Genomic DNA, 16,672 nt, shown 5'->3' with positions numbered 1-16,672 from the left:
AGGCATCTGCACAGTGATCGTGCACATGTTCTTTCGCTAGTGATGTTCTGTACTCCCACTCTTGGAGCCTTGATGGGGGCAAGAGTGGGATGCCACGTGCTGGTCCCGCATCGGCACACCTACCTGACAACCGCCACGACCCAATTGGAACGAACACCCCGAAACCGCGCAACGGTCACACGCTAGCCTCCACCATTATCTATAGGGGACAGGATCTCCCTTGTAACCCCATATTATGAGAGATAGGTGCAGATACCGAAGATGGAACGAGTGGGTCGTGATAGGGACGGATAGGAAACCTGGGGCTTAGGGCGTGGTCGAGGCTGCAGCTGGGCTGCGGCTGGGCGAGAGGGGAAAGTATAGGGTTGCTACGCTATGTAGAAGGCTATAAGTCGAGAGAAATCCTTCATGCGAGTTTGAGCGAAGGCACGGACAAGAGTGGTGGATACAATCATCTGAACACCGCTCTCTTCCACGGCGAACAGGGCACCGTCACGCTGGTATATCGTATAATACATCTGCGCTTCGCCGACTGCATTCACAGCGCCTCTATATCTATTATTCGAACACGCCATCGGCGTCCCAGGCAAGCACCGCCTCCGCCATGGCCACCGAGAAGTCCCACGAGGACATCACCGACATGGAGAAGGGCCTGTCGTATGACGATGCCGTGACCGAGGTCGTGCAGATGGGCATCTCTGAGCCAGTCAACAAGCTCGAGCAGTGGGCTAACAAACTCGACGCCATTGCTGGTATCGAAGCACGCGGCATCGATAGGATCCCAGAAGAGCTGCGTGAGCGCGTCCTCAGCACGAAGGACTACCTGAATATGTTCATCATGTAAGTCATCCTTTCTTCACAAAATGACTTCGGCGCGGAGTAGCATGCTGACAAGAATGATAGCTGGTTTTCGATGAACTGCACCGCGAATCAGATGACTATGGGTGTGCTTGGACCTGTTACATACCACCTCAGCCTGACCGAGTCGATCCTCATCTGCATGTTCGGCACGATCTTTGGCTCCGTCTGCACAGGATACATCTCGACTTTTGGACCCAGATCGGGGCTTCGCACGCTCAATGTCGCAAAGTACACCATGGGGTGGTGGCCGTCCAAGCTCTGCGTGATCCTCAACTTGGTTATTGAGCTGGGCTATGGGCTGATTGATTGCCTGGTTGGAGGGCTCCTGCTGTCAGCTGTGAACGGGGAGGGTATGTCCGTGATTGTGGGCATCGTCATTGTCGCCGTCATCACCTGGGTGTTCGCCACCTTCGGGATCAAGTGGTTCCACAAGTTTGAGGCGTAAGTCCTTGGGTCCTGTGATACCGCGTGAATTTATCTGTGCTGACACTCGTAAGCTTCGTATGGGCGCCCACCGTCCTCGTCCTATTCGTCTTAATCGGCGTCGCGGGCCCTCATTTCGACACCACAACCCCTTCCAAAGGCTCTGGCGCCACCCTCGCTGGCAATCGCATTTCTTACTTTTTCCTCACGGCCTCGGGCCCCCTCAGCTGGTCCTCCGCCGCCGCGGACTACGTCACATACTACCCCAAATCCACCAACAAATACCTCGTCTTCGCAACAACCACTGGCGGCATCGTCCTTGGCAAGCTGCTCATCGAGTTCCTAGGCATCGGCCTCGGCTCCGGCCTCCTCAAGAACGCATCCTGGGAAGCTGCCTTTGACAGCCAGGGCATTGGCGCGCTGGTCGTAGAGTCTTACGGCCCCCTTGGCGGCTTCGGCAAGTTCTGCTGTGTCGTGCTCGCGTTGTGCATCGCGGCCAACTGCATTCCGGGGACCTACGCGGCGGCGCTCAACTGGCAGCAGCTGGGGGCACCCTTCGCAAAGGTACCCCGCGTCATCTGGAGCACGTTCTCGTGCATCGTGTTCACCATCATTGCGATTGCGGGGCGCGATAGGCTGTTTGACATCTTCATCAACTGGCTCAGCCTGATCGGGTACTGGACGATTATTTGGATTACGATGACGGTGCAGGATGAGTTTTTGTTTAGGAAGGGGCAATTCGACTGGGAGATCTGGAACAGGAAAGATTTACTCCCGCATGGGTATGCGGCGCTGTTCACATTCGTTGTGGGCTGGGTCGGCGCCATCTTGGGCATGTATCAGACGTGGTATACTGGACCGCTTGGTGGGCTCATTGGTCAGGGTGCGGATATCGGGTTGCCCATTGCTTTTGCTTGGGCGGCTGTCATATATCCTCCCGCCAGGTGGTTGGAGCTCAAGGTCGTTGGCAGGTAGAGAGTATAGCGGGTTTCTTGGCCAGTTGCAAGATGCATGTACATGTTACTATTGTATGAAATTTTGACTCAGTCTTTCGAACTAAAAAGTACCGAGTCCTCGTTCACTACAGGCGAGTGTGTCTACAAGATGTTGCGGCAGACCATCGAATACTCGAAGCGAAATGTGGGTATCCAAAGGGCTTACGATAAGCTTTTACATCGGTCGTGGATCGGCCAGGATTGCAGCCTCTGTCCACTCCTTCCTACCGAATGCTCTCGGCTAACCCGCAGCCATTCACCTATTAACCTCAATCTTACTAATCAACTGCCCACCTAGTCTCTTTATCTCATTATACACAGCCTCCTTGTTCGCCACAATGTCCACACCCTTGCCCTCCTTTTCTTTTGTCTCCTTGCCTTTAACAGGTACACTATTCCACCCCGGCTTGACCTTGAACGTGCGCTGAGCAGCTATGGTCGGATTCCATAGTCCCCCTATGCTTGTCATACTTTCATTGTCCCAGAACCACAGTATGGCATCCCCGTAGATGCTCTGGATGTCCTCGGCGAACAACTGCGGAAGCGGCGCGGGCTTATTTAGAGAAGTCGACTGCTGCATCTCGATGTTCTTGAACTTTGGCTCTTCAGTGCGCTTCTTTTTGCGGGCTTGGGTGTACTTTGAGACGATGTGAATGACGAAGTCGAAGTCTTGAAGCTGAGGCATGAAGAGTGATTCTGGTGTAATCTGCGAGTCAGTTTTAACGTCAACGGCAGATGCATCTCCGGAAGCTCGAACGGCAGCCGTAGCAGCTTTGGCCAACCCCGTCATTCGCGTAGCAACCACCTTCTCAGGTCGACCTCTGTCCGTCCACGTATTCCCATCCGTGTCCTGGTTCGTGGCCGCAAAGAGCACAACACGATTCATGGCTGGGTCGATACGACGCCACGCTTCAAAACGGGTTTGAATCTTCTCAAGATCATCTGCCTTCATGCGACCGCTACCTGAAGTACCTGACTCGGCAGGAACATCTGAAGCGGTGGAAGAGAAGTCGACGATTAAGGGGCTGTGACGCCAGTCCCAGCGGCTGATCCAAGCGAGCGTGCGTAGGAAGCCGGTGGTGGCGCATGACGGTACGGGCCAGGGATGGTGTTGCAGAAACGTCCGAACTACTAGAAGCTCTACGAGTTCAGGCGCGATGTGCGGTGACAGAAGGTGCGAGTCGAACCACCGCTTCGTTAGTCGTATGGCTGGAGAAAGTGCTGTGTGCCGTGTGCACAGATTCTGTAACATTTGCGTGTGTGACAAGACACGAAGGAAGTCCCGGTTGTAGAGTGCAAGCGCTACTGCAGCTGACTCACGCGATTGTGCGTCGAGTGTCTTGTCCTTTAGCTGTCGTTCAAGCAAAGTAGCTTCGCGGTCGTGATGAACACGGAGACGGAATGTGAAGTCTGGGGCTCCTGCTTTCCCGGACCCAAGAGTGATATCGAGAAATGCCTGGTTCTGTGAGGGCTGTGATGGATTCTCCAGCCCCACCTGAGTCTTGTAATTTTTGTGGCTCGTGGATAACAATTCAGAAAGCTTCAACAGGAAAGCAATCTTCGTTCTTTGAATGGCGCACAGGTCGTCGGGCCATCGCGCGGATGCTTCGAACTGCAATACGATAGAGGCCGGCGTGACTTGCTGAACATCAACAGAACAGTAGCGTAGCTGAGCATCAGCGGCCCGTATATGGCGGACAGAAAGTGGGAGTTCTTCCAGTTCGCGGATGTCCTTTTCCACCTGCGAAAACGCCGTCATAATGGGCGTGAATGCCGAAACACCTGACTTCCCTTGTAGACGACCGAACGAAATTAAGTGAGCGAAGGAATCATACGTGAAGGTTGCGTCTTCGGAGATGCGGCCGTCGATGTGCTTGGCAAGGATGTACAGAACAATTTGCTCGAGGACGGAAGTTGACGTGTCTTTCGTCGACCAAACCACGCTCTCGAGAATGCTGCCGTCTCGGAAGCGTCTGAGTTCAGACTTCTCGCCCCAGAACTTGCGGAAGGACGCCGCCTCTTGCTTGTTTTCGGCAGACGGTCCATGGTCAACTGTCCGGTTAGCATTGGCAGGATCGGTCGCGATATTGACTACAAGATGGTCGTGTACATCGTCATTGGATCTGCTCGATGAGAGTTTCCAACTCTGCTTACTGCAAAGTGACAGGTTCACAGACGTGACTCGGTCGCTGAGTGCCCGGACCAAAGCACTATGAATCTTCTGGCACTTTCCTGCCAGTTGCTCTTCATAGTCTCCCTGGGTCGGGTCAAGTCCAAGTGCACCCAAGGGCAAGCTCAGAATTGCGTCATAGCGATACTTCTGCAGATCTGTGCGCAGAATGAAAGTGGAATCAAACTGGTCGAACAGCGCATCTCCCAAGGTCTCGACCGTAATCTTTGCCTCCAACTGTAGCTGCGCAAAAGACCAGGGCGTCATCTTGAACAGTATATTCAAACCCCGTGCGCCGTCAAAGAGTACCGGAGCGAGTCCATTTTTTGGGAAAGTAATGTCACGCGCCTGGATCGAGTAGGGTTTCTTGGAGAGGTCGTGCCGTGCTAGGAACTGAAGCGTGGCTTTGAAGAGCTGATAGCTACTGTAGCCACTGGAAAGAGGAGGAGCACCAGCTCCAGAATTCGACTGCAACAGCAAAGCCATGAGAGCTGCCCACTCGAAGTTGCCAAACCCTCCTTTACGAAGTGAACTTCCGAATCCTCGCTGCTTCAGCCATACTCTTCCTAATACGCATGCATCCTTGAATGCATCACAATTTGCAGCGCTCGAGTGGAGTAGTTTGAGGTAAGGAGTGATGGTTATATCGGACCGCAGGCTGCTATTGTAAAATGGGGTCGGAGTGAAAGTCTTGTGATCGGTCTCGGTGTCGTCGCCTTTCGGTCGTATGCAATTGGCCTTCGGAAGCAGCTTCGCATCTATGAAGACACCTTCAGGCGCTGCAAGGAGGATATTGATGCGGCATTTCGAGCTTGAAAAGTCGTCATTGTTACCGCTGCCGTTCGGCTGAACCACAAGTATAGGCTGGAGCTGGTTCCCATTCAAGCAGTCGAATGACAACTTAAACTTGTGCTCCTTCGACTTCTTTATGCCGGCTGCCAAACATGCCAGGTAGAATGCGCGCTTGTAGAAGTATCGGTAGTTGAGGTAGTCCTTCTCCTGGAAAATGACCTTCGGCATAGTCACGACGAGGTCGATTCCCATACCATCCTCTGCCCGTGTAGCAGTCTTGAGCGGATAGCTGCCAGCGGCGTTTATGCTCGCGGGTCGTTCATATTGGAACTTGTATTTCGCATCGGTCGGCGGATGTGGGTCTGGGAACGGTATCGCCACGTTGGATAACTTGAGGCTCTTCTCTGCTTCTGCGAGCTATGATTGTTAGACAATTACTGAAGTTGAAAACATGCTAGTAGCATACAAGTTGTGGTTCCCGGCTTGGAATCTGCTCGATCATACTCTTCAGCGTTCGCATGGCATTCTCAGCCGGAGCTTCTTTCTTGCCGTACTTGAGCTTGACCTGATCAAGAAGCTCGTCGACCTGAAGCTTGAAAACATTGGACTTGAAGGTCTCCGCTGTGTAAGCTCCATCTTGAAGCTGCGCATCGGACTGTTTACGCAGTTTCGTCTTGTCGCTGTCCTTGGTTTTCGCTGCGGTTTTCTGCTGCCTCGCGCGGGCCTCAATGACCTCCTCTTCTTCCTCGCCCTCATCATCTTCCTCCTCTAGGTAGCCGTCGGTTGCGCTGGCGTCATCGCTGGCATCCTCCGGATCTTCCATCGAAACGTCGTTTGCGTCGCGCTCATCATCGTCGCTCGAGAATGGGCCATTTACGATGTCTTCCGCGGAACTGGAATCGCTCCCGCTATTGTCCTCCTCGTGCTCCAATTTCCTGCGCTTCGTTGCGGGTGCCATGGTGGAGATGTTTTGCGCAGCTTCGCGCGTCCAGAAAAATTCGGAGGGACGTTGTGGCGCATGCCCGCGGGTGGCTTGATTATTTCCTTATCGATAGCACAATAAAAAGTTTGGGGAGGAACTACCGACGCCCGACGTCGGAGAACCACACTAGTGGCTCGGTCTAGCAAACTGACATTGCCTCATCGCCGGCCAGCGAGCAGTAATAAACCTATATAGACAGCCGTTGTCACATTTTGACCTACATTCCTAACGTTCTGACTGCCCAAAAATGCCCCACTCCACGCCCGCCGAGAACGACGTCGCAGTTGGGGAGTCGTTGCCTCCCCAGACGCCGCACGTGAGTCACTGAATCATCACCTCATATCAGCATCTCCTGACCATATGCACAGGCTGTGAGCGTTTCGTTGCCGACCTGGAAGGCGAATGTGGGATATGAAGAAGGGGAAGAATGGGTCGTTAGTAAGATGGTAACCGGATATCCACGGTTTGTGACATTTAATCTTGACATTGCTGGTAAAATGTCTAATACAATCAGGTTCTTCGTGCACAAAATCATACAGGCGTTTGCTACGAAGATTGCTGCCAAATACGGGCAGCCGGATGACCAAGCAATGCTCTTTCCCACCTCTGCAATTGCAGGACGGTGTCGAGACTTTTTCCTGCGTCAGGCGCCAGAATTGGAGGCTCAGCAAGTCTGGATCATAGATCTGGTGCCGAGTTCAGAAAGAGCGCGCTCGGAAGAATTTTCTGTGATTTCGCCTAGAGTCTCAGCGGTGCTCTTCCCTGAATCTCACTTCAAGATCGCGAAGACATTCTGGCAGCATTCGGGAGACGGCGTCTCAAGCCGGCGTGCTGAATATTGTCAAAGTTTGTTCGACGAAGGTCTGCTGGTAGATTCGAAAGAAACCCAAGAGGTGCCCAAGGTGTGCAAGGGGCCTCGGAGATACAGGCAAAAGACGTCCATTGACCTGACTGGATCTGGTGACAACTCGAACGGAAACGAGAACCATGATTCTGCCCAGTTCGTCGAGCAAAGGTTCGGACGCAATCTCGATATCTCACAGACCAAGAACGCGAAACTCGCCGTCCGGAGACGCATTGCTGGGTCATTGACTGCGGACGTTGGGCTAGAAAAGGCTTTGTCTGTGAAAAAGGACAATGACAGGATTCGAGATGTTCCTGGTTTTTCTGAGGACGATGTTTATCTTTACCCATGTGGCATGAGCTCCATATTCAATGCCCACAGAAATATGATGGCAACCAAGGCTCCAATGAAGAGCATTGTTTACGGGTATGCGTTGCCACTTTCCTCCTGAAGCAAACTGACGTCGGACGCTCCAGATTCCCGTACATCGACACACTGAAGATAGTCGAAAAGTTTGGTCCAGGATGCCAATTCTATGGACACGGCTCGGCAGAAGATCTAGATGACCTAGAAAAGCGACTGGAAGGTGGTGAACGATTTTTGGCTCTATTCACAGAGTTTCCCGGAAACCCTTTGTTGCGTTCTCCAGACCTCGAGCGCATTCGCTACCTCGCCGACAAGTACGACTTTTTCGTCGTCGTAGACGAAACGATCGGAAACTTCCTAAATGTGAACGTGCTGCCTCTGGCGGACATAGTTGTTAGCAGTCTCACTAAAGTATTCAGCGGCGACAGCAACGTTATGGGCGGAGGGTACGTATACCTTAACGTTGAACATAATAACTCTGACACTATTTTAGACTGGTGCTCAATCCCAAATCCAAGAACTACGATGCTCTGAAGCGGACTTGGGACGAAGACTACGTAGACAACCATTGGGCGGAGGACAGCATCTTCCTCGAGCGCAACAGTCGCGACTTCGTGTCACGTATCGAGCGCATCAACTCCAACGCTGAAGCCATAGCTGAAGTATTGAATGCACACCCAAGAGGTAGGAACAACGACAGCTCAGCCGGCTATATCGTTGTCAACTGACTTTCCTGTAGTGAAGAAGGTGTATTACCCCAAGTACAGTGACACCAGGCAAAACTACGACAAGTGCCGTAACCCCAATGGCGGCTACGGTGGACTTCTCTCTGCCACGTTCTACACCAAGCAGGACGCAGCCAAGTTCTTCGACAATCTTGATACCGTCAAAGGACCCAGTCTTGGCACGAACTTCACGCTCAGGTACGGCCGAACATCCACCTCGCCGACTTCGTTCGTCCGTATGCTAACTCCCCAACAGCTCCCCCTACGTGATTCTGGCGCATTACCACGAGCTCGACTGGGTAAGTCCCTTCTTCGCAGTATCGTTCCGTTTCCATCAAAGATTGATATTACCATTACGCCCCAGAATAGATGCTAACGTACGTATCCAGGCAGCATCATGGGGCGTAGAAGCGGACCTCGTCCGTTTCAGCGTCGGTCTCGAGGACACACGCAAATTGGTCGGCACGTTCCAGCGGGCTCTCGAAGCCATCACGGACACAGACAGTCACACGACTACTTAGCACCGACAAGACTCCTTAGCACCGACACGTCCGTCTCCGCGCCGCACTCAGCCGTTCACTTCAGCGTATACTAGTCCGAATGCAATTCCCAACCCTTCCCATATCCAAATACATGCGTGCGTGCGTTGTGCTCTGCCCTCTCGCTTTCGTTTTTGGACTCGTCCCCCTGTCTCTCCGTGCCAGCCTTACATCATAGCGCAAGCCCCTGCCCTGAATCGTCCTCGCCGCACAGTACTCTCCGACTCCGCACCGGCTGGCACCCCGAGAACTCACGCGGGACGCGTCCCCAGCGCCAAGCTGCCCGGCAGCTAAGCCACCGCGCAGTGCGCGTTGACGGCTTCCTTCGCGCGTAGCGAGCTCTGCTGGGATCGCCAGCGTGCTGAGGTATGTCTATGCAATGCGGTTGCTCTCCTGGGCTGTGTACTGCTCGAACGCGTGCTATGCCTCTCTTGGGGGCTGGCTGGCTGCTCGAGGCTCACGATCCGGCGCGGAAGGAGCGTGCTACTAGGCGAGGCGTTGAAGTGGTCTGGTAGGGCCCATGAGACTCCGCCGGCGGAGACATCTGGCGGCTTTGATGGCCGAGGGGTCATCGTCATTGGGTGTGTTTCAGCGGCGTGAGTGCGCTTGGCGGGATGCGATAGAAAATCCCATGTGTGCACTGCTCACTGGAACATTGCATGAATACAGGGTGACAAGTGGAATTTCCGCTCCAGGCGGACATTTTTTCGTCCCAGGCGGAGGGTTTGTCGAGTGGGATGGTTATTTTGGTAACGCATGAACGGAGAGTGCCGTTTCATTTGGTCTTGGGGACCTTAGACCTTGGAAATCACGTGTTCGTTGGGGTTCACGGATTGACTATGGTGCATACGAAGAGGATTAACTTCCGCTAGAGGCTGAGAAACAGAGAGGATACGTTACTCTTTTGGGAAGGCAGTTCGCATATGCGGGCTATTAGAGTCATGGGTGTTGCTTCCGTTCGTTATACTCGGTTTGGGATACCGCAAGGAAAGGCGCGAGCACCTGGAGCACCTTGGGAATGCGAGTGCGACTACAACTGAATACGCGTAATCCACTGCGGCACAGCGTAGGAATAGCTTCGCCTTGCTTGCACTGTGCAGTTCTGCTGGTAGGCTCAGTGGAACACGGTGCCGATGTCCTCAGGATAAGATGTATACGTGCGGCAGCAAGCATGCGGAAACTTTGCTGTGGATCTAAAATCATGTGGAGACTCTGTAGAACATTCGGAAAATTCGACAGTGGATCCCACTCCTGATAATTGCCAGTTCTTTGATCTATCACAGATTTACGGCCGTAAACGCGTTTGACGGCCCATTTTAGTTTTCCATTGTCAAAAAATGCACATGTTCCAACGATTGGAACGTCCAGCCAAGCAGATGTGATGGGGATAGCCCGGCAAGAAGCGGTGCTTCATCAAGCGCGAAGTTAGTGGAGTTCCATCCGCATTCCAAATCATACTTGAACGAATCATGGTCAATCACCAGCTTCTAACTATCAACTTCGCCAAAATCATATGGAGTATAGACAGATGTCCGAGGGAACTTGTTGGGGAAAAGATAGTACGCCAGGGTGGTTCGATACCCCAACGGCTGGTGTGCCGTGCACGGCAGAGCTAATGAAAGGCTAGACGGGTTGGCTCCGTGCAGTACTGCATCTCGCTTTTCTGGAGGCTCATATCCATCGCCCTGCTAGTCCTTCTCCGTGGGTAAACTTTGAACGGCGACTTGTCTTCACACCATATCATGGCAGTATTGTGGCCAGCCGCCTTGGATGCGGCTAAGAGGCTCGGGCCTCTGATGGGCGATGCCCGGCGCGGGCTGGGTTCAAATCCTTTCGTTTGCAGTATTGTAAGAGGTGCTAGCGCTAGAGGGAGTTTGCCGTATCAGTGGGTGGCTCCAAAGTGCCGGGACGGATTCGAGACAAGGCCGCATGCATATCAGAGCATGGTCAAGTCCCCGAGCGTACTACATGGCCAATTGTTAAGCGCTGGATAAATGAGCACCACGTACGTGGTGTCCCGACGGAGTTGTAGAGGATGGCCACGTTGTCTGCTCCCATGTACGTGGGCGGGCTCAAGAGTGCCCGCTCCAGAGTGGCATATCAGGTAGTTCTTCGTGCATCGTGATGCAATTACCGTACGGTTTGGAAAATCTTTCCCATACGGGCTATTGAAGTTCATGGTCTGAGCCACAGATTGACTAGTCAAGTATGGACTTGGTGTTGGGAGCGCACAGAAAACCCTGCTGCTGTCCATGCAAGTAGCCCCCTGTTTCATTACCTTGTGAAGGAAATAGATTCTGCATGCTGTCCTTTCATCCTATGCGCGATTGCAACAGCGTACTGGTCAAGATTCACATGAGCCCTCCATATGTCTCCACGTGATTACCCACTGTAAGCTAGGTGAGTCTTCCTAGTTGGGCTCATATTGCGATCAGGATATTCCGTTATTTAGACTATACCTTCTCGAGCAGTGATAACAATGAACAATCTCGCTTGATTCTACGCAACAGAGCCAAGCGCCCTCTTCTTTCTGGTTTCCTCGCAATGGTCCTAGCCTAACGGTCGCAGTTTAGGCCCCCCGCAGGTAGCAAATGGCCCAAGCGAACATGCTAGGATCACCAAGTGGGTGTAGGAAACAAACAAAGAGATCATGGCATTGGCTGGGTTCAAGCGGGCGGGGCGCGCAACGCGCAGCGCGCATCGATTCGCGCGTGTCTGAGCAAGCCGTCAGTGACTGCGCCTCCCCTCAGTCGAGGCTTTGACAAGACCAGAATCATGCCATGGGACGGTAAACACCGTTTGATAGCAATGCGGGATCGATCAAGGATCACGAAACCCCTGCCGCCAGCATGGGGAAGTACTGTGGTCGATGAGGCTGCGATCGTGGGATGAAGCTTGATCATATCTCGGTTATCCTCGCACATAGCGCCCAACACCTGCGTCATGGTGGTGCTATTCTCGGCCGCAAAGTCAATCTCCAGTGCGTGATCTATCTTCTATGGGGCGATTGCTCGGCCTCCTGGTGTCCGTTGGTTGCGTCGAGAACCGGATAATAAAGAGTGCAAGCGCATGAGAGGTTAACTTCAGGACCCACTGGGCCTTGAACACGCCGGCATTGGTTTGGTAGTTGGTCAGTAGGATCCACGATCCGGAAGGGCGGGCTTGTGGGCAGGGTGAATGTTGAGACGAATCGAAGAATGAACACGTGCGTCGGATACTGCTGCAGTCGTCCGAAAAACGGAGAGGTGAGCCAATGAGACGGGCAGCAACACAAGCTGCTGCATCACGTCAGCTGCAGCAATGTCCCAACTTGAAACACTCTTTGTGCGGGTTCGACGCGGCGGCATCGCCTGGCGACGCAGAGTGCAATCACCATGACGAGCGTCGAGCGGGCGACGGCCGGATAACGACACCCAGCACTTCGCAACGGGTCGACTTCGTTTAGTCGCGGGTCACGTGCAGTTCCAGGCACCAGGCGCGAGGCGCGCAAGTCGAACAAAGCGGACGCGGTGCAGCGCCCACAGGCCACTGCGCTGGAAAAGCTCCACGGCGTCTGCAGGCATGTCCAGAGTCGACCTGCATTGTTCTCGACCGCCCCCACGGACTAACGCACCGGCTCGGACTCGACACGGCATCGCAACCGGGGCCGAAAGTCTAGCGCGCGAGCAGAAACGGGCACAGCGGTGCTGCTCAGGCCTCTCCTCAGCCATTCCCCAAGCGGCCGAGGGCCATCTCGTATGACAGGCCCCGTTGCAGCAGCGCGTGGCACCCGCATCGCAGCAGGGTCACCGCTCGGGTGCTTCTGGAAGCTGCACCGAAGCGGCCGTTCCAGCATCCAGCCGGCGGGAGGACGCCTTCCCAACGGCTCTCCGGGAGGCATAAGACCATGGCCAGGCCAGCGGACACGCCCACCTCGTACACGCCGACTTGACCAGACCAGCGCGCGCGACTACGAGGCTTAGACGGCGCCGGCAGCATGCTTGACTGCTGGCGAGCGTGCCCCAGGGAGGCTTGGAGTCTGAGATGAAGCAAGCGCACGCACGCGCCTCGACCCCATTCGCGCGACCTCATCTCTTTTACTGTTTCCGCAGTTGAGTTTAGCTGCTCGCGCGGGCCCTGGGCCGCTACTGGGCAGGCCGGCAGGCCGCTATGGCCGCTATGCTCGAGCTGGTGCCAGCGTCGTTCGCCTGCTGTGACGCCCCATGCTCGCCACCAACAGCACTGCACTGAGCGGGAGACGCTCGACGGCAGCGGCACGCGCTCCTAGCCGTTCGCGGCGATGCTGAGTGACTGGCAGAGGACAGCTCACACGGCCACGCTTACTCCATGCACTCGCGGCATGCGGGTGAGGTCGCCGTCCTCGTGCGCGGCACCGGCACGCCGCACAGCTCAGCGGCGCCCAAGTCCCTCCTGCCAGCAACAGAGTGACGCCCCTCTCATCACCGCATCCTGGGACGAACTGTACCCGCTTCCCAGAGTCCTTGTCCAGGGCCCTCGCATCGGCAAGGGCTGGGCGCTGGAGCGCTTTGACACTAAACGGTCGGGAGCTTGGCCGTGCGGCCGCCTGGGATGACAATCCGTCGAGGCACCAACCAGTGCAGGCCGCTTTGCCGGGAATGGGGCTGTTGGCCTCGCAGATGTAATATTACTGGGCATCAGGGCCCTATACCAGTATATACCTACCAGCAACCCCGGGCATGGCGCAGGCGACCTCAAGAGATCAAGACCAAGCTCGCGAGTCTGCCTTGCGAGCTTTTGTCCATAGGGCTGCTCTATAAACCTCATACATAGACACAAACCAATGCAGGAACACAAATGTATGTTTACCCCCACACCGCTCGACCTTTAAACACATGACGCCTCCATCCTGTTGAACATGACCCCACGGTCTCCCACACAACAACCACAGCCAAAGACGACCACAATCTCACGACGACTTAGAAACCGTGCCGACCAGCATCTTTCTGTCCAGCCTCCCGAGCTACCGCAGCTGCGGGGTCTTCGCTCTCGCCGCGCCGCAACTCTACCTTCGAACCGCCGCACATCAACCAGCTACCCTGTCCAAGAGGCGTACCTCAACACCTGGAACGCCAACCTAGACAACATCTTGCAACGCAGTACCACTTCTCATCCAGCCGATCTAGCGCATTCGAACCTGCTTCTCCAGGAGGCTCTTGATATCGCAACTTATCAGTCGCCTAGCGACGCATCCACTGCGCTAGTGTCCATCCAACCAGGCGAGCCTGAAAGCTACCAAGTCCAACCCAGTTCTCCTGCCGACCTTCTCCCTTCACCACTGCCCTCGCTGTCAGGAAGTCATACGGCGACTGAGTTCGACTATTCCGAATCACCCCACGATCCTTCACTTGAATTACAAGACATGAGGTACGCATTCGTCTCGCGTAATTTGACCACAAGCTCACAGTTCTAGCACCCTGGGGTTCATGATGGCGCCTGCACCGTATGGTATGGAACACCACTATGGGTCTCCTCCCAACATGGAATCGCCGAGTAAGCAGTGGACCCCACCGTACGAGAGTCGGATGATTGACCAGAATAGGCTACCCGCCGATGAGCCAGTCTTACACCGATACTAAATCATCCACATCAGCCTCATATGCCCCAACTTACACCGCCAGTCCCAGCATGCATGGGCAACCTCAATCAAGAAGATCCACTGAGTCTTCAGTAATGCCGCCTTACCAACCCTCACTGCCGCGAAGTCCCTACCAGCAATCAATGGGACCAACGCGCACAAGTCCGACGCCCATGAATTACGGACCCAATTCTGAGCCATCACCGATGCTCAGCTCAGCTCCCCAGGCATACTCGTACCCTGCGGTACATTCATCTCTCCCAGCTGCGGCATTAGGTAGCAATACTCCAAATTACCCACCGTAGGCCGCGCTTTTCTCGCAAGCGAAGGTAATAGCTAACAATAGACCAGGCCTCCGCTATACCCACCAAGCAGTTACGGCATGAGCGACTACACACCTCTTCCGACCACGTTATACCCATCTACTACTTCACCAGCACCTTACCCTTCCTACGAGCACTCGCCTCACCTAGCACCGCACAGCGCTGGAGCCATTCCTGGATCCACACCCAGCCAGAATCAAACAAATGGACCCATGCCGCGGATTCTGAACTCGCGACCAAAACCGCAATGTTGGGAGCACGGTTGCAACGGGCGTCAGTTTTCCACATTTAGCAACCTCCTCCGACACCAGCGCGAGAAGTCTGGAACAGCTGCAAAGAGCTACTGTCCACGATGCGGTGCCGAGTTCACGCGCACGACGGCCAGGAATGGCCACATGGCTCATGAAAAATGCAAGGCACGACGGACGTCAGATTCGAATCGGTAAGCAGTTTGGCTGAGCATAACTGGCTCGGGCTGACCGCGAGCCGCATCTCAATCTGAGACGCATCGTGAGCATGACTGCTCGAAGGGGAGGTTTAATTCGGCGTCATGGACGAAAGGGCTTCACATTGCGGCCTCTGTGAGACTGGAGGCCAATATGATCTGGCCCTTCCCTTCAGCAAGCTGCAGCATGCGTCAGCCGCGCACTGGGCTCTTACCTCACCCACCTCACGTCTGCAATCATCAGATCTGCCTGAGATGCTGCGACGCCCAGGCGGATTCTGACAACGAAGAACACGATGTATGCATAGGAGACCGGAGTTTGTTATTTGCAGCGACATTCATCACAGCGAATTTGCGCCTGTGCGAATTTATTTTACTTCATGCTTATACCATTTGTATTACTTCAAAATCTGTTTTGGACTTTAGTCATTGCGGCGCACTGGAATCAAAATACCATCTTGGGCGAGGCAAACTCAGCCGCAGAAATATTTCAACCGAAACACGCTTCTGCAAAGAACCTTCTTCATCCTCCTGTCGTGGAACGATGAGGGAGTTCCTACGAGATGAACGGGCGCAAGATGAAGGGAAGGAAGCCGCGCGCATGGAATAGACCTGGAGGGGCCGTGTGGATCGCTGACTGGAGCCGCAGCGCTCGAGCACGCAGTCGCGCGAAAGGGGTCAGAATTACGGGCGAGAGATCGCTTACACGGTCGAACCGACAGCACCAATCGCTAGGCGCGTGCTCTTAGTGGCCTGCTCGTCTCTTCACACAGACGATGCGTAGTCATCGCTTTTTCCACAGCCCCGACGGGGCGGTTCGCAAGCGTTATGCCGTCGTTACATGTCGGCATGTTCCGTAGTCGTCTGGCCTGTTGGTTGGCAGCCTATCTGTATTATAGTTAGATACCCGTCCGTCCGCCAATCGCAGCACGAGGGTGTGCAAACACGCCACATCTCTACCTAAAATGTCTTCTTGTGCGAGCACTCACCCACCGTACACTTGGCCGGGAATGTAACTCCTTGCGCTCGAGCGTGGTTCCAGTGCGGTGTCACGCTAATTACTGCGCTTACAGGGTCCCCGTGAGTCTTTTGCTCCATCCAGTACCGCCCGATGTGACCTATGCGCTGGTACATACGGGAGAGAAGAACTAAGGGACACCCCGATGGGCTAGTGCACGCAAAGAGTGGCGTGCAAAAGGCTAAAGTGGGTGGGCAGAGGCGACTAGAGCATTGGCCGTGACGGAAAGCAAGCGCGGGCAAGATTTTCGACGATCGTCTGCGCTTCTCGCGCGCTGCTTCAGAGGGTCTGCGATGAATATATCACAACAAGTATCGACATACTGCCGAAAAAGGATATTCATCTGGGGGCGTCATGACAGGCTGCGAACGAGTTTCCCAATCAGAACATTACAACACTAGCGGCTGTGCAATAGAGACAGGCGCATGGTCGCAACGTGTGCAGCGCGTAGGGGAGGGTTGTGGCGGACTGTTTGGGGCGGGAAGCCTCGTATTGCCCAACATGGGAACCCAGCACCGATCACTTCGTTTCTACGTGAGACTCCGTGCGTGGCTGCGTTACTCCTGTGAGCAGTCCGAACGGCCGTCTGTACG

The 16,672-nt window shown here is 54.5% G+C and overlaps 6 protein-coding genes across 6 annotated transcripts; 3 read left to right on the top strand and 3 right to left on the bottom strand.

Moving 5' to 3' along the window:
- Positions 1-640: 640 nt before the first annotated feature.
- CC84DRAFT_1150678 (uncharacterized protein) lies at positions 641-2,259 on the top strand (the record flags this gene model as incomplete). Its single annotated transcript, XM_018176715.1, has 3 exons — positions 641-840; positions 904-1,302; positions 1,359-2,259. The coding sequence occupies 3 exons, from the start codon at positions 641-643 to the stop codon at positions 2,257-2,259; spliced, it is 1,500 nt and encodes a 499-aa protein (XP_018033039.1).
- A 276-nt stretch (positions 2,260-2,535) lies between these two features.
- Positions 2,536-6,064, bottom strand: CC84DRAFT_1188818 (Nrap protein; the record flags this gene model as incomplete). The annotated part of the gene is made up of 2 exons (XM_018181012.1): positions 2,536-5,658; positions 5,708-6,064. The coding sequence occupies 2 exons, from the start codon at positions 6,062-6,064 to the stop codon at positions 2,536-2,538; spliced, it is 3,480 nt and encodes a 1,159-aa protein (XP_018033038.1).
- Positions 6,065-6,470: 406 nt separating this feature from the next.
- On the top strand, positions 6,471-8,679 carry CC84DRAFT_1098281 (cystathionine gamma-synthase-like protein; the record flags this gene model as incomplete). Its single annotated transcript, XM_018174760.1, has 8 exons — positions 6,471-6,539; positions 6,592-6,686; positions 6,738-7,493; positions 7,544-7,879; positions 7,927-8,117; positions 8,173-8,356; positions 8,415-8,457; positions 8,548-8,679. 8 exons carry the CDS (start codon positions 6,471-6,473, stop codon positions 8,677-8,679), a joined length of 1,806 nt encoding a protein of 601 aa, XP_018033037.1.
- Positions 8,680-8,687: 8 nt separating this feature from the next.
- On the bottom strand, positions 8,688-9,307 carry CC84DRAFT_1166507 (uncharacterized protein). Its single transcript, XM_018178975.1, has one exon. The coding sequence runs from the start codon at positions 9,273-9,275 to the stop codon at positions 8,988-8,990; it is 288 nt and encodes a 95-aa protein (XP_018033036.1). The 5' UTR covers positions 9,276-9,307; the 3' UTR covers positions 8,688-8,987.
- A 3,546-nt stretch (positions 9,308-12,853) lies between these two features.
- CC84DRAFT_1178281 (uncharacterized protein) lies at positions 12,854-13,396 on the bottom strand (the record flags this gene model as incomplete). Its single annotated transcript, XM_018180330.1, has 2 exons — positions 12,854-13,319; positions 13,377-13,396. 2 exons carry the CDS (start codon positions 13,394-13,396, stop codon positions 12,854-12,856), a joined length of 486 nt encoding a protein of 161 aa, XP_018033035.1.
- Positions 13,397-13,573: 177 nt separating this feature from the next.
- Positions 13,574-15,062, top strand: CC84DRAFT_1188816 (uncharacterized protein; the record flags this gene model as incomplete). Its single annotated transcript, XM_018181011.1, has 4 exons — positions 13,574-14,082; positions 14,129-14,227; positions 14,274-14,594; positions 14,645-15,062. 4 exons carry the CDS (start codon positions 13,574-13,576, stop codon positions 15,060-15,062), a joined length of 1,347 nt encoding a protein of 448 aa, XP_018033034.1.
- Positions 15,063-16,672: the final 1,610 nt, after the last annotated feature.

Source organism: Paraphaeosphaeria sporulosa, assembly GCF_001642045.1.
Source record: "Paraphaeosphaeria sporulosa strain AP3s5-JAC2a unplaced genomic scaffold CC84scaffold_8, whole genome shotgun sequence".
Classification (NCBI taxonomy): domain Eukaryota; kingdom Fungi; phylum Ascomycota; class Dothideomycetes; order Pleosporales; family Didymosphaeriaceae; genus Paraphaeosphaeria; species Paraphaeosphaeria sporulosa.
This window is presented reverse-complemented; position numbering and strand designations above follow the sequence as displayed.

Coding starts and splice junctions, on each gene's coding strand:
- CC84DRAFT_1166507 (XM_018178975.1), bottom strand. CDS start 9,275: ATGACGATGACCCCTCGGCCATCAAAGCCGCCAGATGTCTCCGCCGGC.